The 20,917-nt window shown below is 45.4% G+C and overlaps 1 protein-coding gene across 1 annotated transcript in view; it reads right to left on the bottom strand.

Annotated features, from left to right (window-relative positions):
* DLG5 (discs large MAGUK scaffold protein 5) overlaps nt 1–20,917 on the bottom strand; it is a 3,463,687-nt gene that overhangs the window by 1,483,883 nt on the left and 1,958,887 nt on the right. The window contains exon 18 of the mRNA XM_044055764.1: nt 15,311–15,443. Coding sequence (XP_043911699.1) covers nt 15,311–15,443 — 133 coding nt within the window. The remainder of the gene's footprint in view (nt 1–15,310; nt 15,444–20,917) is intronic.

Genomic DNA, 20,917 nt, shown 5'->3' with positions numbered 1-20,917 from the left:
CAATTCCCTTGAAAAAGGCTGCTGAAGAGGAAGCTGCTCTAGTGGAATGGGTGCTTGACAGGTGAAGTCAGTTGCTTACCACGAAAGGAGTAGCAAAAAGGCTATTGCCTTAGAAATCCAAGAGGCAATGGCTTGTTTAGACACTGCCTTGCCAAAGGCTCTACGATGGAAAGAGACAAAAAGTTGGTCAGTAGGGGTGGGGAGATGGCAGAATGGTTAAGGTGTTTACCTTGCAGACACAAGGTGCAGGGTTTGATTCTCACATGGGGTAAATGGCTAGGCTTAAAATGGCACGCAAGGGCAATTAACCTAGTACTAATCTATGTACCTATGTACCTATGTCAGACTGTCTGACAGACTTTGTCTTACTAGGAAGAACCTCAATTGCCTGTGAACATCCAGGGAATGCAAGGCCCTTTCTGAGGAGTTCTGTGGTTGCGGGTAAAACACAGGTAAATTAATTGTCTGGTTTAAGGAAATTTCGTTGACTACTTTAGGCATGAAAGAAAGGTTAGTTCTGAGACAAACCCTATCTTTATGAAAAATAAGGTAGGGAGGAGAAGATATAATAGCTTGGATCTCAGACAACCTCCTGGTAGAATTAAGGCCCAGCAATAAAACTGTTTTCCATGTGCAGAATTTAAGGGGGAAGGAGGAGTGGGCTGGCTCAAAAGGTGGCAATGTAAGCTTTTCCAGCACAAAGTTGAGGTCCCAAGGAGGGAAAATTGGCTTATGGGGTGGTGTTATATGAAGGACCCCTTTCAGAAACAGCTCAACTTCTAGTCTGGAAGCCAAGGGAGAAGTCAAGGGAAGACAATCAGAAATGGCAGATAGGTGTATTTTACTGAAGAGTAGGTCAACCCTGACTGTAGTAACTCACACAGGTAGGAAAGGACAAGTGGAACAGAAACTAGAAAAGGGTCCTGTTGTTTCCTGAGGCACCACTGGGAGAATCTTTTCCACTTTGATAAGTAATTTCTCCTGGTACTTGGTTTCCTGGGCTCCTGCAGGACAGTGAGTATTGTCTTCTGAGAACAGGTGCCTAAAGGGGGATCAGAACTCTATCATCCACATTGTCAGTTTGAGATTGAGTAGGTGGGGGTGAATCAGGGATCCCCTGTTTTGTGTGAGTACGTCGATGCGGTGAGGTAACCTGTGGTGACTGTCCTGGGCAAAAAGGTTGAGAAGGAGAAAGCAATGCTGTCTTTGGCCAGAAGGGAGAAACCAGCAGGATTTTTGGTTTGTGCGTCTGTATTTTCTGGAGGGCTTTGTGAATCAGAGGAAATGGAGGGAAGGCATAAAGAAACATTCCCTCCCATGAAAAGGAGAAGGCGTTCACTTTCCAAGCCTTGGCAGAGGAGGCGCATCTGTTTGTTCTGGGGGGAGGCAGACAGATCTGCCTGAGGAATACTCCACCTGTGAATTAGATCCATTATTGGAAGGGTGATAAGGTTCTGCTTAGGGTGTCTGCTACCCTGTTTTCTTCTGATGGGATGTAGACTGCTTGCAAGTGAATTTGAAGATCTGCTGCCAGGGACCAAACCTTTATTGCCAGACTGCAGTGGGGGTAAGACTTCATTCCTCCTTGCTTGCTTATGTACTACAGGGCAGTCATGTTGTCTGTGATGACCTGTAGGGTGCCTGGCAGAAGGATCTGTTGAAAGGTCTGCATGGCCAAGGATAAGGCCTTTAGCTCTCTTATGTTAATGTGGTCCTTCCTTTCCTGAATAGACCACCCCCCCCCCCGAACTTTGTGCTGGTTGTTGGCATGGAGAAGGATGGCTCCCCAACCTAAATCTGACACGTCTGTGTACAGATGCTGTTTAGGTGGGGAACCTGCAATGGTACCCCTTGATTCGGGGTAATGGTGGCAATCCACCATGAGAGTTCCTTCTTTAAGCATGGAAGAAGGGGTAGTTTTGTAACCAAGGGAGTTTCTCCAGACCCACTGAAAAGTACAGTTTTGTACCTACCATAAATGTAGATGTTCGAGTGCTCATACAGCTGCAGTCATAACAGATGGGTTATCCTGCCATCAGGCGGGTCCTCGGTCGGCCGAATTCCAAAGTCTAGGTCCGGCGTCGGTTGTCGTCGCTTCCTCCCTGACATCAGTGCGGCAGGGGTATAAAAGAGGCAGCCAACACCATTTTCTTCAGTTTTTCTTGCCCCAGATGTCAGGTGCCCCCAGAAGGAAGGCAAACATAATGTTATGCAAAAGTGCAATGTTGATAAATCAAAAACAGTAGTTGCAAGCAAATACACCATAAAAGAATACTCCAAAAGGTTATATGAAAAGGGTTTGTCATAAGGCCTGTCCTGAGAGGGGTTGGAGAGAGGGAAACCTGGACTGCAGCTGTATGAGCACTCGAACATCTACATTTATGGTAGGTACAAAACTGTACTATGTTCATCGTGCATACAGCTGCAGTCATAACAGATGGGTAGAATCCCAAAGCTAAGTAAGGGTGGTAGGCACTAAGTGGAACTAGGAGGGGCTAGGATGCCCTGCAGGACTGCTGTGGCAAAGCCCGCTCTAGATTTAGAGTACAGTGGGAGGTGATAGTGCTTGGAGAAAGTGTGCACTGAACTCCAGGTGGCTGCTTCCAAAATATCCTTGGTAGGGACCCCCCTGACGAAGGCTGCAGAGGTAGCTGTGGCTCTGGTGGAGTGGGATCTGATGCATGCAGGCACAGTTTTTCCATGAAATGAGTAACAAAAGCGTATGCAGTGGGCTATCCATTTTGAAATTGTCTGTTTGGAAATAGCCTTTCCTTGAGCACCTGCAGCATAGGACACAAACAGTTGCTCAGATTTCCTGAATGGCTTTGTCCTGTCCAAATAATAACGAAGATGTCTGTGAATGTCCAAGGAATGTAGTAGTCTTTCCCCTTTGTTTTGTGGATTAGGATAAAAGGTAGGTAAGTGGATAGTCTGATTCAAAGCTACACTGGATACTACCTTTGGCATAAAGGTAGGGTTGGTTCGTAAGGAAACTCTGTTCTGATGGAAAACGATAAATGGTTGCACAGCCATGAGGGCCTGTAGCTCCGAAACCCTGCGAGCTGAGGTGATAGCCAGAAGAAAGGCTGTTTTCCATGACAAGTACTGTAACTCTGATGAAGAAGCTGGCTCGAAGGGAGGAAGGGTCAGCTTTTCCAATATGAAGTTGAGGTCCCAATCAGGGACTGGTAGTTTCCTTGGGGGTTTTATATTCTTTGCCCCTCTGAGGAACTGCCTTAAGAGAGGATGAGAGAATAAAGGAGGATCTGTGTTGTATTGTGCAGAAATGGCTGAAGCCTGGATCTTGATGGAGGAGAAGGAAATTCCATTGTTTAACATCTCAGCTAGGTACTGTAAAATTTGAGGTATATTTATTACCCAAGGATTCTGTCCCTTCTTTTGATTCCAGGCACAAAATCGTTTCCATTTGGTGGAGTAGGCCTTTCTAGTAGAAGGTCTTCTGGCCTCCAAGATGACATCTTGCACCTCCTTGGAGAGGAGAAACTGTTGGGAAATCAAGGAATTTTCCATGCAGCTAGATTTAGAGTTTTGAGGTGGATGTGAAGAGTTTTGTAGTTGTGCTGGGACAACAGAAGAGGGACTAGAGGTAGGATCCATGGTGGGGAATGTGTCAGGCTCTTCGGGAGCGGATACCAGTGTTGCCTGGGCCAATCTGGAGCAATGAGAATCATTTTTGGCCTCTCTGCTCTGGCTTTAATAGAACTTTGGGCAGCAGAGGAAGAGGTGGGAAGGCATAGACTGTCAATGTTGCCCAATTGAAGGAAAGTGCGTCCACTTTCCAGGCCTGTGGATGATAGATCCTTGAACAAAATTTTTTCAACTGGCAATTTCTGTGGGTAGCAAAGAGATCTATGTCTGGCTGTCCCCATGCCTGTGTTATCTTTGTGAAAATTTGAGGATACAACTTCCATTCGTGTGGATCTGTCATATTTCTGCTTAGGTTGTCTGCCAGTGTGTTTTCCTTCCCTGGCAGGAATTGTGCCTGTAGTTGAATTTTCAATTCCAGTGCTGTGTTCCATAGGGTCATGGCTTGCCTGCACAGGGGGTATGAATGAGTTCCCCCGTTTGTTTATGTACCACATCACTGTGGTGTTGTCTGTCCTTATCAATAGCTGGCCTGGATGCAGTAGGTCTTTGAAGGTCATAATAGCCTTTTGCACGGCTAGCATTTCCTTTTGGTTGATGTGAAGGAGCGTCTCTTTTCGTGCCCATTTTCCCTGAATGCACTGATCTGTCATGTGTGCTCCCCAGGCGTAGTCTGAGGCGTCTGTTGTGATGATTTGAGTTGCTTGAGGTACACAGAAAGGAAGACCTGTGTTTCTTTGGCAAGCTTGAGCCCACCACATAAATTCCTTTTGAAGATATGGAATGAGTGGTATAATTGCTTCCAAGCTGTGGCTGTGTTGAGACCATAAGTTTTTTAGGTACCATTGAAGTTTCCTCATATGCAGCTTTGCACATGGGATTAGTAGGATGCAAGATGCCATGAATCCCAGAGCCTGCAGGACTTTCCTTGCAGTTAGCCTGGTGTAAGTTGCCATTTTTCTGAAGTATTGAGACAGTTGCCCTTGCTTGCCTGGCGTGAGTTAGGCCATCTGGGTGGTTGTATCCAAGCTGGCACCCAGGAAAATTATTTGTTGAGAGGGTATTAGTTTTGATTTCTTTTTGTTGACTGTGTATCCCAGGAAGTTCAACAGTTTTATTACAAACGCCAGGTGCTGCAGTAGTATGTCCTTGCTGTCCGCTTGGATCAGGCAGTCGTCCAGATATGGGTAGATTTGTATCCCTTGTAGTCTGCAGAAGGCGATTACTGATGCCAGGCATTTCGTAAACACTCTGGGAGCAGTAGATAAGCCAAAGGGCAATGCAGAGAATTGGTAATGGGTTGAACCTGCAAGAAATCTGAGGTATCTTCTGCAATCTTGTCTGATAGTGACATTTAGGTATGCCTCCTTGAGGTCCAATGTTACCAGCCAAGACTCCTTGCCCAGCATGGGAAGAAGCTGCTGTAATGTGAGCATCTTGAATTTTGGTACCTGTAGATATGTGTTTAGGATGGATAGGTCTAAGATAGGTCTCCAATCTTTGTCTTTCCTTGGCACCAGGAATAGTCTGGAATAAAACCCTTGACCTTGTTCTTGTGCAGGTACCTCTTGAACTGCTTTCATGTCCATGAGAGCTGAAATTTGTTTTTGTGCCTCTGCCCTTTGATTTTGTGGCAGGTTTGGCATGCCTCTCATTTTTGGGAGGGTGTGAAAGTGGAACCTGTAGCCTCTGTCTATAATGTCCAGAATCCATTTGTCTTTTGTAACAATATGCCAATTTTTTGAGAATAATGTCAGTTTTCCGCCCAAAGGTGCTGCCATTAAAGCTTTGCTTGGCAGGTGTAGGGGGAAGTCATTGAGTCTGTTTTCTAAAAGACTGTGATCTATCTTCTCCACCTCTTGGGGTTGGTGCTTGCCACTGTCTGGCTCTGAAAGATCCTTGAGGTTGCCCTCTACCCCTTGGACGCCTGTATCTGCCCCTTTGAGGTCTGTCCGTGGCTGGAAAGGACCAATTTTTTGAAGGCCAGTTTCTGCTGAAACGTGGAGGCTGTACCTGCAGGAAATCTTTCACTGTTTGCATTGATTTCGCTTTTTCCTCCATTTTCTTTAGCACCTCCTCTGCTTTAGCACCAAACAATACATCTTTTTGAAGAGGTGCATCTAATAATTTAGCTTTGACATGATCTGGTAAGGTTTGCTCTTTGAGCCAAGCATGCCTATGTATAACAGACCCCGTAACAGCAGCTCTACATGAGGCCTCTAAAGCATCAAAACCACACTGCAAGGTATGTTTACCCACTTGCTCTGCACCATGCAACAAATCCTGCAACTCTTTTAAATCTGGTTGTTCTGGTTGTGTCATCTTGCTTTTCAGCTGAGATATCAAAAACTGTTGATACTTTAACATATGGAACTGACAGTTTAATGCCCTCATGGTTAAAGTGGCCGAGGTGTACACCTTTTTCCCCACCTTTCTAAAGATCTGGAATCTCTCTCTGAAGGTAATGGGTTTTAGCAGTAGAGGCCTTAATTCCCTTGGGACCCTGTGAAATAGTTTCTGGGTCAGCAGTATGGCTTTTATATAGGAACTGGTGAGAATCAGGAACCCGGTAATACCTGTCTGGTTTAACAGGAGCTGAAGGCAAAGAATCAGGATTAAGGCTGGTTTCTGTGTACACATCATCCAATATATCTAAAACAGGAGGGATAGCCAGAGGCCTATGCTGGGGGAGCAGAAGAAATTCCCTGAGCCTTTTCTTGGAATCTGAGTAATCTTGGCCTTCCCAGTGAAAGTGTTCCCTCAATGTATGCAGGGTTTCCCCAAAAGAGAAGTCCTCAGGGGGGGAGACCAAGGGAATAGACTCCTCTGCATCAGAGTCTTCGAATGGAGAATAGGCACAATCCTGGTCCTCAGATAGTTCTGAGGTAATAGAAGCTTGATAGTAGTCTTCCTCTAATCTGGGCCTTTTGTCAGAGGGGGGTTGAGAACCCCTGATAAGAGTAATCAAATCCTCAGCCATTTTAAGCATCTGTTTTTTAGGCATGGTGCCTTGAGAGGGTGTCTGAGGAACCTGTTTTTTTGGTTTTCATGGCTGTTTTAGATTTAGTGAAGGCTTTAATAGAGAAGGAGGAAGGCCCGAAAACCCCTTGAGAAATGGCAGGCCTGTCTAAATTCTGAGTTTCCCCGCCAGGAGTGGCGTCGGTATCTGTAGTAGGCATTGGGGTCGAGGAGCCTGCGACCTCGGGTACTGAAGACACCGGAAATGCATTGTCATCGGTACTCAGGGGCTGTGTAGGCACCTCGCTGAGTACCGGAGAACTGGTAGTCGGCCTTAGCGTGGTATCAGTAGGTGGTGCAGACCTCGTATGTCGGTCCTTATCTTTGCGTTTTTTGCTCAAAACTGAAGTCGGAGTATCCGACTACATAATATAATTACATTTTTTGCCAAAAAAGTGAAGGGCGAACTCCGCCCGACGCTTAATAGTGCGTTTGTTGAATCTAGCAAAAAAACGGCAGGCCGAGACGTCGTGGTCTGGGCCTAAGCAAGGTATACAGTAAGAGTGGAAATCCTTATGCGGTATTTGCTTCCCACATGAAATGCAATTATTAACTTTGTCTGACATCAGTCTGAGGCAAGAAAAGTTTCCCCAATGGGGTACTTAGCTTTCAAGAAGACTTCGGCTGAAATACTTTCGTAAATCTCAGGAGCTGGCTGACCGGCACTTGCGAACTGCTTCTGCTTCGGGCACCGCGTGGTAAGAAAGACTGAAGAAAATGGCGTCGGCTGCCTCTTTTATACCCCTGCCGAACTGACGTCAGGGAGGAAGCGACGACAACCGACGCCGGACCTAGACTTTGGAATTCGGCCGACCGAGGACCCGCCTGACGGCAGGATAACCCATCTGTTATGACTGCAGCTGTATGCACGATGAACATCTTCCTCATGTGCATTTTGGCAAGAGGGATCATTGGAATCAGGGAAGCCATGTATCCTTGTATTCTGAGAAATTGTCTTGTTGTGATGGATGCTAGAGGTAGCAGGGAGTGAAAGAACTGAGAAAGGAACTCTATTTTCTGTGGAGGAACAAAGATTGACATTAAGTCTGTCCTGATCCTGCACCCCAGAAGACAATGTCTTGGGACGGAGTCATTTTGAAACTTTGGGACATTTAGTGTGACGCCTAGGGCCTGTAGGAACCTGCACACTATGCCCAAGTGTTGAGAGAGGATGAGTGAGTGAATCCTGGTGTAGAATAAGGTCACCTGGTGTAGAATAAGGTCATCTAACTAGCAATAAATCTGTATGCCCTGCAGTCTGCAGTGTGCAACGGCTGGGGCAAAGCACTTTGTGAAGACTCCTGGCACTGTGGAGAGGCCAAAGGGTAAGGCAGACAACTTAAAATGAGAGGAACCCACAGAGAAAACAATAGTCATGCAAGAACTTACCCTAACCTTAGATGTCCCTCTCAACCATGTTGCAGTATTCACTACAGTAGGGAGGTAGTGACATCTGCAGTTACCCTCTTCAGAATGGACTGCCACATACATGTAGACTAGAGCATAAGGTACTAGATATGCTGTGTAAAGTGGAGAAGTTAAGGGAGTGGGGGTCTATGTCCCCACAGGTAAGTAAAGGTATATTAAGCAAGTGATGTAGAGGGTGTAGGATGGAGCGATTAAATACTGCAACATGGAAGAGAAGGACATCTAAGGTTACGGTAAGTCCTTACACAACTATTCTATGTCCTTCTATTCTCATATTGCAGTATTCATTACAGTAGGGAGAGTACCAAAGCTTTTAGGTATGAGCTTGGGTGGAGGATTGGGGTCCCTGGTCCAGTTTGTAATGTTTGGTAAAGTTGTGCGCTAAAGCCCATGTAGCAGCTTCTAAAACTGAGGTGAAATCAACCGCTTTGAAAAAGACAGATGAGGAGGCAGCTGCCCTGGTTGAGTGTGACTTGACATGTCCATGTAAATTTTTTCCATGACAAGAATAGCATATGCCAATGGACTTAGAGATCCACGCAGAAATGGTCTGTTTGGAGACTGCCTTCCTTAAATCCCAAAGGTGGAAGGAGATGAAAAACTGGTCAGACTTTCTAATAGGTTTGGTTTTGTCTAAGTAGTACCTCAGTTGCCTGTGGACATCTAGTGAATGAAGGGTCCTCTCCGAGGGGATTTTTAGGGTGAACGTAAAAAGCAGGTAGGTTAACGGTCTGGTTTAATGAGAGTTCATTAACCACCTTAGGCATGAAGGAGGGATTAGTCCTGAGAACAACTCTGTCCTTATGGAAAATAAGGTAAGAAGGGGTAGCTATAAGAGCTTGTACCTCTGATATCCTCACAGCAGAAATAAGAGCCACTAGCAGAACTGTTTTCAGGATGCACAGTTTTAGGGATACTGAATGCGTTGGTTCAAAAGGTGGCAATGTAAGTTTTCGTAAGACAAAGTTCAAGTCCTAAGGGGGAGGTATAGGCTTATGGGTGGGGTCTAATATGAAGTACCCATTTTAGGAAAAAGCTTAACCTCCAATCTAGAGGCCAGAGGCGGTAACACTGGCAGACAAGCAGAGATGGCAGATAAATGGGCTTTAACTGAAGAATAAGTTAGTCCTGAGTGAAGGAACTCACACAAACAGGAAACGACCAAGGGAACAGGAATAATCATGGGGTCCTGTTTTTACTTTGACATCACCTGGAGAATCTCTTCCATTTAGATACATAATTTCTCCAGGTACTGGGCTTTCTGGCCTCCTGCAGAACACTGAGTATGTCTTCTGAGTATAGGTGTCTGAAGGAGATTAGAATTCTATCACCCATAAGGTCAGTTTTAGATTGTTCACCTGAAGGTGCAGTAGGGTTCCCCTGTCTTGTGTGAGCAAGTCTATTTGGTGGGGTAACCCGTGATGATTGCCCTTGGCTAATAGATGGAGAAGGGGAAACCCATGCTGTCTTGGCCAACAAGAGGTCACCAACAGGATTTGGGGTTTGTCCCTCTGTATTTTCAGGAGGACTTTCTGAATCAGTGTGAAGGGTGGGAAGGCACAGAGATACATTCCCTCCCAAGGAAAGGAGAAGGCGTCCACTTTCCAGGCTTGTGGATGTGGATCCCTTGTGCAAAACCTGGGCATCTGTCTATTTTTGGAGGAGGAAAAAAGCTCTACTTGTGGAATATCCCACCTGTGGATAAGATCTAGGAATACTTCTCTGTGAAGCATCCATTCATGAGAGGGTGCTAAAGTTCTGCTGAGTGAGTTTGCCATAACATTCTCTGTAGAGGGAATGTACAATGTTACCAGGTGAATCTGGAGTGATGATGATGCTAGGGTTCAGATCTGGGTGGCTAGGCTGCAAAGAGGGTAGGATCTTGTCTGCCCCCCATTTGTTTATGTACCACGGGACAGACATATTGTCCGTGATCACTTTCAGGGTTCCTGGGCATTGAGCTGACTTGAAAGTTTGCAGGTCTAGCAGGAGTGCCCTCATTTCCATGATGTTGATATGGTCCTTTTGTCTTTGTGTGGACAATTTTCTCTGCACAGTGAATTGCTTCTGGCCGTGTAGTAGTACTGCACCCCAACCTATGTCTGATATGTCTGTGGAGACTTGTTGTAGGGGGGCTGGAACCTGTAAGGGGGTTCCCTGGTTGAGGAGTTCCTTTTTCAGACACTGAAGTAGTGGGAGGGGGGGTGTCCAGAGGATGGGAGTGTTGACTCCATAAGTTTTTCAAAATCCACTGAATTTTTCTCATGTGGAGTCTTGCCAGGGGCAATATGGGTATTGGGGAAGCCATGTGGCCTAACATCCTTAGGAACTCTCATGCTGGTATGGAGTTGAGGGTGACAAGTTTGTTGAAGTATAGGCAAAGGTCCCTGATTCTTTGGTCTGCAATGAAGACCTTCATTTTGTGTGCTCTGATCCTGCATCCCAAGAAAACCAGGTCTTGAGTGGGGTTCAGGTGAGACTTTCCGCTGTTTATAGCAAACCCTAGGAGTGTTAAAAGGTGGAGATCACCTGTTGTAGGTGGTGTAGAAGGACTTGGCGGTCCTGTTGGAGAATTAGAAGGTCATCTAGATATGGGTATATTTGTATACCCTGTGTTCTGCAGTGAGCAATGAAGGGGGATAGACACTTTGTGAACACTCGAGGAGCAGTGGAGAGTCCAAAGGGCAATGCACAGAATTGAAAATGCCAGGAACCTACTGCAAATCGTAGGAATTTTCTGTAATCTGGGTGTATAGGAATATGGAGGTAGGCATCTTTCAAATCTAGAGCTACCATGAAATCCTGGTTTAGTATAAGCGGTAGGAGCAAGGGTAAGGAAATCCTTTTGAAACTGGATACCTTCAGGAACAGGTTTAGGAAAGATAAATCCAAAATGGGCCATCCTTCCTTTGTACCAGAAACATTCTGGAGTAAAACCCTTTGGGGGGAATGTAGGTGCTCTACGGTGCCCTGAGCTAACAGTTGTTGGAGTATGACTGGGAAAAGGTGAACTTGGTTTGCTGGAGGTTGGGGAATTCTCTGAAAGGGGGTAACATCCACCAAGTTATAAAGTATCCCCTCTGAATGATTGAGAGGGCCCAGTTTTCTAAAGTGATTTTCCACCAGGAGGGTAGGGAGAGGGTGAGTCGAAGGGATAGGGGTGTGTGGTGGGTTTAATAGGTGTGAGTCACAGTGGAGGTGGTCTGGTTTGGTCAGACTGCTCCGAAAGGGGGGGGGGTAGAAGGGGTGGAATGAAACCTGGGATTAGAGCTTTTCCTAGGTTACCTACATCACTTCGACTGAGGAGCAGGGTGAGAGGACTGCCTCCTGACAAAAGAACCTCTCTGTGGGTAGTTTCTGTGATATCTGGGGATAGGAGACACCAGCAAATGTTTGAGGTTCTGAAGTCCCTTCCCCTTTTATTGGAGGGATTTAAGGAGTTTTGCTGAAGCCTGTCCAAATAGGGCTTTACTATCCACTGGGGCATCAAACAGTTTAGTTTGCACATCCATAGGAAGTGGCTGAAGTCTCACCCAGAAATATAGCCTCAGCACTGAACCTGATGCAGCAAACTTTGAAGAGGCTTCCACATCATAACTGCACTTGATGGAGTGCCTAGTCACTTGAGATGCTGTGGAAAGTAGGGTGTTAAGTTGGGATTTTATAGATAAATCAGGAACTTCAGATAGGAGGGTAGAAGCCTTGGAAATAGGGTCCAGGACATATCTAGCCATGTGTGTTTGGTAGTTGAGAGCTCTTATGGCCAGAGTAGAAGAGGTATACACTTTCTTCCCTAGTCTGTCCTTGAACTTGCTGTCTTTATCGGTAGGGTAGAGGGCAGCAGAAGGTAATTGTCTGGATATTTTATCAGCATAAACTGCAATAACTGCTGAGTCTGCTGGTGGGTTTTTAAAAAGGAATTGGGTGTCCAGAGGGACCTTGTAAAAACGGTCAGGAAGTTTAAAGGCTGGGGGTTGTGAATCTGGGGCCTGTGAGGCAGCCAGGAAGGCATCTTGAAAAGTAGGTAGCAAAGGGGGCACAGCAGAAGGGGGTGGTTGTTCCACTTGAGCATGTCAAATGATCTTTTCTTGGTGTCAGAGACCTCTGAAGCCTGCCACTTAGAATGTTCCTTCATGAGGGAAATGGTGTATCCAAACATGAATTCTTAACCAGGAGACTCAGGGGTGATGGGATCCCCTTCCTTTGGGGGTAATAAAATCCTTGGGAGTGTTTATTTGTGATCCATAGGTTAGTGACTCCTCAGAAGAGGAGTATTCTTCCTCTGATACAACTAAAGGAGGTCCTGAAGGGGTAGCAGCTGGTGGCTGTTTTGTCTGTAGGGCCTGGAAGGCCTTAAAAAGACTTTGTGGGAAAACTTCTCATCCAGGAACAGGTTGAGGCTCAGCATGTTTTAGTTTTCTCTTTGTAGGGGCAGACGGTTGAGAAAGAGTAGGGGCCGACATGTGGGTGGATGGTAGTGTTAGAGTAGAGCCTTCGAACTGAATGAGCCGTGGTTCCCATTCACCATCAGGGTCTGATGGCTGACTAACCTCAGTGGACATACTGAAAATTTCCACCATCCCCGCCTTCCATCGAGGTACCTGGGCCTGGTTGGGAAACGGAGGTCTGAAAAGATCCTGGGCTTTCATCAGCCTCAAGAATCTCTTTGGACACCTGAGGCACAGCGCGGGAATCCGGCCTGATTTTCTTGGCCTTCTTCTGTGATGGCTCATCAGATGGGCCTACTCTACCCTCCATACTGAGCTCGAGATGCCGGAGCCTTTGATTTTCCAAGTAAAGTTTTAACGTGGCCAGATGGCTGCGTATGGTTTTAGGTACAAAGGATTTGCAAATGAAGCAAGACATATGGTCGTGGACCTCACCTAAACAGAATACACACTTATCCTGAGTGTCCTTGTGAGGAATTTGTCTCCCACAAGCACAATTCCCCTTTCTAGGTGACATGTATGTCTTAGCTATTAACAAAAGACAAGGAAAACCCAACAGGGTACTTATCTGTAGCAGTTGACTGTAACGGTCATCTGAGAGTTAGCAATCTGCTTCCCAAACTGGTGAACTGGAGTCTGATGTTCACTGCGGCAGAAAAATTCTGAAGAGGGTACGTATGGAAGTCACTTTTATACCCTATGTCGGTTTATGGTTCTGACAGAGGACGTCACACATACCCTCCTGAACCAAAGACTTTGGTAAACTGGCCGGATGTCGGCGCTGCAGGCAGCAACCTCCCTACTGTAATGAATACTGCAACCTGAGAACAGAAGGACAGCATACATATCTTCTGTAAGGGGGAAAGATGGGGATATGTAGGTAAGCATCCTTCAAATCCAGGGAGACCACAAAGGCTTGCTGAGGTATGAAGGGAAGGAGGTGCTGTAAAGTTAGCATTTTGAAAGTAGGCACTTTGAGGAAGAGATTGAGGTGGGATAAGTCAAGGATGGGTCTCCAAGGACGATCTTTTCTTGGAACCAGAAATATCCTTGAATAAAATCCCTTGGCTAATTGATCCTCTGGCACTGGTTCTACAGTACCCTGAGATAGAAGTTGGCTGAGGATGGGTGAGAGTAGTGGGATTTGATTCTGAGGAGGTTGTGGTATCTCCTGTAAGGGAAGGGTTGCCCACCAGGTCAAAGTATCCCCTCTAGATGACAGAAAACACCCACTTGTCTGAGGTGATTTTCTGCCAGGAGGGTAGGGATATGGTAAGACGAAGGGATGGGGGGAGCTGGTTAAGGGAGGGGTGTCACAGTGGAGGAGCTCTGCCTGTGTCTGGCTGCCTCCGAAGGGAGGATGGAGTGGATGTGGTAGAAGACCTCGGAGCAGATTGTTTTCTGGTATGTCTGCGTCCCCTGGACTGAGTAGCAGAGGGGTGATGGGACTGTCATGATAAAGCTAGATTTTTTAGGGTAATTTCTATGAAATCTGGGAACAGGTGAGACTAGTAGATGTTTTAAGTTTTGTAAGTCTTTGCCTTTTTTCTGTAGAGACTTAATTAGCTCTGCAGAGGTAGCTCCAAATAAGGCTTTGCTATCCAGAGGTGCATCTAGCAACTTAGCTTGAACATCCAAACGTAAGGGCTGAAGTCTCAGCCATGAAAATCTTCTTAGCACAGAACCAGAAGCAGTTGACTTAGAAGACGCTTCTACAACATCATAGCTGCACTTGATGGAGTGTCTGGTTACTTGAGAGACCGTGGACAGAAGGGTACTTATTTGAGTCTTAATATTAAATTCTGGAACCTCTGACAGAAGATTACAGATCAGGGAATCTCGGGCAAACTTTGCCATATGTGTCTGATAATTAATAGCCCTAATGGCCAATGTGGAAGAAGTGTAAACTTTCTTCCCCAAACTGTCCACAAATTTACTGTCCTTATCTGTAGGGAAAAAGGAAAAAGAAAGTTGCCTAGAGGACTTATCTGGTGACACTGCAATCACCACAGAATCTGCTGGAGGATTTTTGAAAAGGTACTGCTCCTGAGTGGACACTTTATAAAATCTGTCTGGCCTCTTCAAAGCAGGAGGCTGCGACTCTGGGCTTTGTTAGGCAGCAGAGAAAGCATCCTGAAATGCAGGAAGAAAGGGGGGAACTGCAGATGGCGAGGGCTGCTCCATCTGCAACAACTCAAAGTATCTCTTTTTTGTCTCAGAGACATCTGATAGTTCCCATTTGAAATGTCTGAGCAGGGAAATGGTATCCCCAAAGGGGAAATCTTCTCCAGGGGAGTCAGGAGTGAGAGATTCTTCTTCGTCTAGGGTAACAAAGTCTTTGGGTGAATCCAACTGAGAGCAGTAAGTTAAGGAGTCATCTGAGGAGGTAGATGATGAATAAATATATTATTTATGTTGGTTATAATTACTGCTATCTCATATTAATTTTTATTCTACTTCATTCAGTAACTACTACTAAAAAACAAACAAAAAAAACACTTGTATATCTTCTGACTGTGACTGTGTTCTAGAATACACTCCCATCACAAAGTCAGCAAGTGTTAAAACAGTCTACAAAAAAGCACAAATGTAGGTCAGAAAAGATAACATGCTACTGCCCTCTTTGTCCTTGGAGATGAGAGTAAAAAAGTAGGCTAATTAGATTACAACAAAATTACAATGATGACAATGAAACAAAGCAGCTACAATAGGTATAATGTGCTAAAAATGTAAGCCAATCAGCACAGAACTCTTAACAATTTTTGCAAAGCTAGTTCATTGCAATTAACTGAATTCTGTTTTATACTAACCTGAAATTACAACACTGTAAACTGGTGGCACAACACCCACAATGTATCTGTGATGACGCTTTGGTGAGCTACGCACCCATTCCTGCTGCTCAGACGAAAGTCGTTCATCACTGGCTGGAGTGAATTTATGTACCTGGAAAGTCAAAAACTAAGTTGAGCACACAAGAAGGTTTCAGTTTACATGACATTTCATATTAACTTACAGCTGTGGAATGTAGTAATTCTGAAGCTTATTCAATAAAATAGCATTATCACAGTACTCATTACATCTGCAGATGTTTGAAAAAGTATAGGCAGCAAGAAACTATTTCTCTTGTTTATCAGCACCAGTGCAAACAATGCAAAAGCCAGTGTCCACAGCCCGTGTTTACATCCTCTGGGCCTAGTGAAAGCAGCAATGAAAAGGAGGGAAGGCAATAAGAATTTCCCTGTCATGAAATGGAACACTGTTATCTCATTCATGCTCTGCTGCACCAGGCAGAATCAGGCAAGTACTGCATTCAATTATTCTTTTTTTTTTTTTTTTTTGGGGGGGGGGGTGTCCCTGCTCCCACTGCCTACCAACCCAGCAAATCCTTCCTCAGTCAAAATGCCCATTTGTTTCCTTCAGCAGAAGACAGTCAAATGAGTAGGTCACCATCCGGACAGCAATCAAGGGTGGTTTGGGCATTTAGCATTTTTCTTCCCTATTACTACTGTAAACAGACCCACTATGGCACCAGGCAGGGATGGACAATGGGCCATCTCTGAAGAACATCCTCTCACGTCTGCAAGCATAGTGGTCTTCAAACAGCCCTGCCACCCTCCTCCATAGCTCAGGCAATGGTCTCTCCAGTCTCCATCAGAGAGATCTCACTGCCCTGTATGCCTAAATGCATGCATACTCCTTCTCGTCTCCCTGGAAAGAGAGGCAAGTGGGCCAAGCCCCTTTACTTCAACCTCTCTCCCTGCCTGGCTCCTCCAGTTTCTTTAGTTGCAGTAAGGGCTCCATCTCTTTAAACCCATGGAGTCAGATATGCTCGAGCTTCTGAAAAAAATCTTGATACTACAGGGTGCCCCACTTCTGAACATTTTCACCAAATTTGCAGCCCACATTCTCAGCTCTGACAGAGGAAAGCAGTTGTGAATGACAAAGTCATAGGATCACAGGATGTTACCAGGCTAATGGCCATGACGTCCTTTCAAGGCTAGCCAAGAATTATGACATATTCCCAAAGTCAGCACCTGTCCCCCCTGTCAAGCAGAGACACAGCTGGAATCCCAGGGTTAAATTTTTTTTATTTCCCATCCAATCATTCAGGTTACACTTAAATGAGGACAGAGAGGTGCTCTGCTTCACATGAAGAGGGAGTCTGTTCCACAGAAGGGGGGAGTCTCTGGGACAAAAATCTGTTCCACCAGAAGGCTAGGTTTAGGTCTCTAGTACGCATTACATGTGTGGAGTTGGATTTGCAGATATGCAGCATTTCAAATAGGACAGGGTCTGAGACGGCCCTAAAAGCCAGACAGAGGTGTCCCCTGAGTAGACTATATGAGATCGAGTAGAGTGAGAGGGACTTCAACCTGTTCACACAGGATAGGTGCTGGAATCCCTGGATTCTTCTAGTCAGGAACCTTTGCGGTCCTTCCAACTGCTGCAAGTGCCTAGTGGGGTACATACCAAAGGGGATACTGACCTCAATAATTGGCCTGATAAGGGAAGAGTACAGTGAGCTAATGACCTCTTTTTTCTGGATGCTATGCCTTTATTTATGAAATGAGCCATGTAGTATGCCTTACACACCACTGAGGCTACATGTTGATCAAACGCTACATTACTATCTATCTTGGTGCCCAGATCCCTTGCTACTGATTCTGTTTTTAGGACGTTATTGTTGATGTGGTATTTGCTGGGAACCTCATTCTTGCCAAAAGGGGCTACAATACATTTTCTGGCATCGAGTTTGAGGCCATGTTTCTGGCACAAGTCGTTTGTTTGGGTGAAGCCTTCCTGGAGGATATTATCATTTGGGGTGCTTATGACTGCTCCCAGCTTGCAGTCATCTGCAAATTTGGTCAGCCATAGACCTTTGGTTTTCGCCTAGACATCAGAAAAATATATTCCAAAGAGCAGAGGCCCCACGAATGAGCCCTGAGGGATGCCGCTAGTTAAAGGTCTACTATTTGAGGTGGAATCCTCTATTTTAACTGTGTGGGGTCTGTCAGTGAGCCAGTTGGCAACCCAACTAATGATGTATGGGTTGACTCCTAGCTGAGTGAGCTTATCAACTATACCTGAGTGGGGAGCAGTGTCAAAAGCCTTGGCCAGGTCAAGGTATGCCGTGTGCACCTCCTGTCCCTCATTTAGGGTCTTGGTGACCGTCTCAAAGAAGTCCACCAAATTTAGCAGGCATGATCTCCCCTTGACAAAACCGAACTGAGTGGGCTCAAGTGCTTGGAGGCTGCCAATGTCCTGGTTTATGAGGTCCATGATTATGCATTCCATGGCTTTGCATACCAGGCTAGTAAGGCTAAAAAGCCAATAGTTATCTACGTCTGTGGTTGCACCACCTTTGTGTAATGGAATGACGTTAGCCGTCCTCCATTCGGTAGGTACATAGCCAGTGCATAAGCTGTGATTGAAAAGGGTGCCTAAAGGTGTTGCCAGTTCTTGCTTGAGATGCAACCTGGGATATCGTCTGGTCCCATTGAGGCCGTATCTTTTGCCTTTGCAAGGGCATTTAAGATAGTACAGTTGTGTACACTTAACATAAATGTAGATGTTAGAGTGTATTCACTGTTGCAGTCATTACATTTGGGTAATCTGCTGGCAGGTTGCCTTCAGTTGGCCTGATTAACAAAGTCTTGGATCCTGTGTCGGTTGCTGTCCCTTCTAACATGACGACAGGTCATCAGGGGTATAAAACATGCAGCCGATGCCATTACATCAGTTTTTCTTGCTCCAGATGTCAGTTGTCCCCCAAATAGGGAGCAAAATATATAAATAATTAAAAACACAAAAATATATACCTCCAAACAAAAGCAAATACACAAAAAAGGCTTTTAAGTGTAATAAAAGAAAAGAGAGGCATAGTAGGAGAAAAAACTGGGGGCTGGAGGGAGGACAACCAGGACTGCAACAGTGAATACACTCGAACATCTACATTTATGGTAAGTGTACACAACTGTACTATGTTCTTCGTATTTCACTGCTGCAGTCATTACATTTGGGTAGATTCCCAAAGCTATGGTTGGGAGGATGGATTTATACAGCATTAGGACCGGCTATAAGGCTCTGCAAAACAGCAGTGGCAAAGCCAGCTCTGGATTTAGAGAAAATTGGTAAGTGATAATGCTTGGTGAAAGTATGAACTGAACTCCAGGTAGCAGCTTCTAATTTGGGTAGATTCCCAAAGCTATGGTTGGGAGGATGGATTTATACAGCATTAGGACCGGCTATAAGGCTCTGCAAAACAGCAGTGGCAAAGCCAGCTCTGGATTTAGAGAAATTGGTAAGTGATAATGCTTGGTGAAAGTATGAACTGAACTCCAGGTAGCAGCTTCTAGAAAATCTCTGGTAGGAACACCTCTGAAAAAGGCTGCAGAAGTAGATGCAGCCCTGGTGGAATGGGATCTGATCCCCTGGGGGATAGGTTTTCCATGGTGCTTATAGCAGAAATTAATACAATGGCTTATCCATTTGGAAATGGTTTGATTTCAAATAGCCTTTCCCTCTGCCCCTGCAGCAAATGCTACCAGCAGTTGTTCAGATTTTCTTCGAGATTTAGTCCTGTCCAAGTAAAATCTAAGTTGTCTGTGTACATCCAATGAAATGTAGAATCCGCTACCCCTTGTTCTGTGGATTGGGAAAGAAAGTTGGCAAATGAATGGACTGATTAAGAGCCACACTGGATACCACCTTGGGCAAGAAGGTTGGGTTGGTCCTGAGTGACACCCTGTCCACATGATGAAAGGCTCCACTGCCATAAGGGCCTGTAATTCAGAAATCCTTCTAGCCAAAGTGATTGCTAAAAGGAAGGATGTTTTCCAGGAAAGAAAATTTAAGTCTGCAGTAGCAGCTGGCTCGAAAGTGGTAGAGTGAGTTTCTCCAATACAAAGTTAAGGTCCCAGGCAGGGGTTGGAGCTCTCCTGGGTGGCCTCAAGTTTTTGGCCCCTCTGAGATACTGTTTAGCAGAGGATGAGAGAAGAGGGGGGGGTCCTGTGTTGTAATGAGCTGAAATGGCTGAGGCATGTATTTTTATGGAAGAAAAAGACAGGCATGTAAAGCATCTCAGTTAAGTATTGCAAAATCTGAGGTAAATTGGGAACTGCTGTGCTCATCCTTTGAGATTGATTCCAGGCACAGAATCTTTTCCATTTGTCAGCATAAGATTTTCTAGTACTAGGTCTTCTCGCCTCAAAAACGACATCCATCACAGGTTTGCTGAGGGATGCTAAGGGGGAATTTAAGTGATTAGTCAAGCTGCAAGATTCAATGTTTGTAGTTGAGGGTGCAGAATTTGGTTGTTCTGCTGAGACAGTAAGTAAGGTGCCTGAGGTAGGTGCCATGGAGAAATTTGTGACAGACTGCGTAGGAGTGGGTACCAGTGTTGGCAAGGCCAGTCTGGAGTGATCAAAATCATTTTTGGTTTGTCCTGTTTGACTTTTAGTAGAACTTTGCAGAGCAGAGGCAGAGGGGGAAAGGCATAGACTGATAGGTTTTCCCAGCTGAAGGACAGAGCATCACTTTCCAGGCTTTTTGGTGAGGAGTTCTTGGGCAAAATTTGTCCAACTGGTAGTTCTGGGGTGAGGCAACAACATGTTGAAAATCCATGGTTCTAGTTTCCATTTGTGTGGGTCCATGAGATTTCTGCTTACTTCGTCTGCCAAAATATTCAGTTTTCCTGGCAGGAATTGAGCTTGTAGTTGTACTTGATAACTCAAGGCCGTGTTCCACAATGCCATGGCTAGTCTGCAGAGGGGGTAGGAATTTGAACCCCCCCTGCTTGTTTATGTACCACATAATTGTGGTGTTGTCTGTCGTTATCATTAGTTGTCCTGGATGAAGGTAGTCCTTGAAGGCTGTCAGTGCATTCTGTATAGCTAGCATCTCTTTTTGATTGATATGAAGGTGCATTTGATTTGGGCTCCATTTGCCCTGAATGCACTTCCCTGCCAGATGAGCCCCCCCATGCATAGTCTGAAGCACCTGTAGTTAGGGTTTGGGCGGCAGGGGGTGGTGTGAATGGCAGTCCCTTGTTTTGGTGGCAGGCCTCTGCCTACCATAGGAACTCTAGCTGCAGGCAAGGTATGATAGGAGTCATAGTTTCCAGGCTGTGACAATGTTGACTCCATAAACTTTTGAAGTACCACTGAAGTTTCCTCATACGCAGTCTTGCATATAGAATTAGAAGAATGCAGGAGGCCATGAACCCCAAGGCTTGCAGTATTTGTCTTGCAGACAGCAGGGTTTTTGTGGCCACCTGTTTGAAGTAAGTCACCAAATGAATTTGCTTTTCTGGCGTAAGGAAAGCCATCTGGGCAGTTGTATTCAAGCTTGCACCCAGGAATGTAATTTTTTGAGAGGGTACCAGTTGTGATTTCTTTTCGTTTATGGTGTACCCTAGA

Source organism: Protopterus annectens, chromosome 14.part0, assembly GCF_019279795.1.
Source record: "Protopterus annectens isolate FY-2018-M chromosome 14.part0, PAN1.0, whole genome shotgun sequence".
In the NCBI taxonomy this organism is placed as follows: domain Eukaryota; kingdom Metazoa; phylum Chordata; order Ceratodontiformes; family Protopteridae; genus Protopterus; species Protopterus annectens.
The sequence above is the reverse complement of the archived record's forward strand: the minus strand, read 5'-3'. Positions and strand labels throughout refer to the sequence as shown.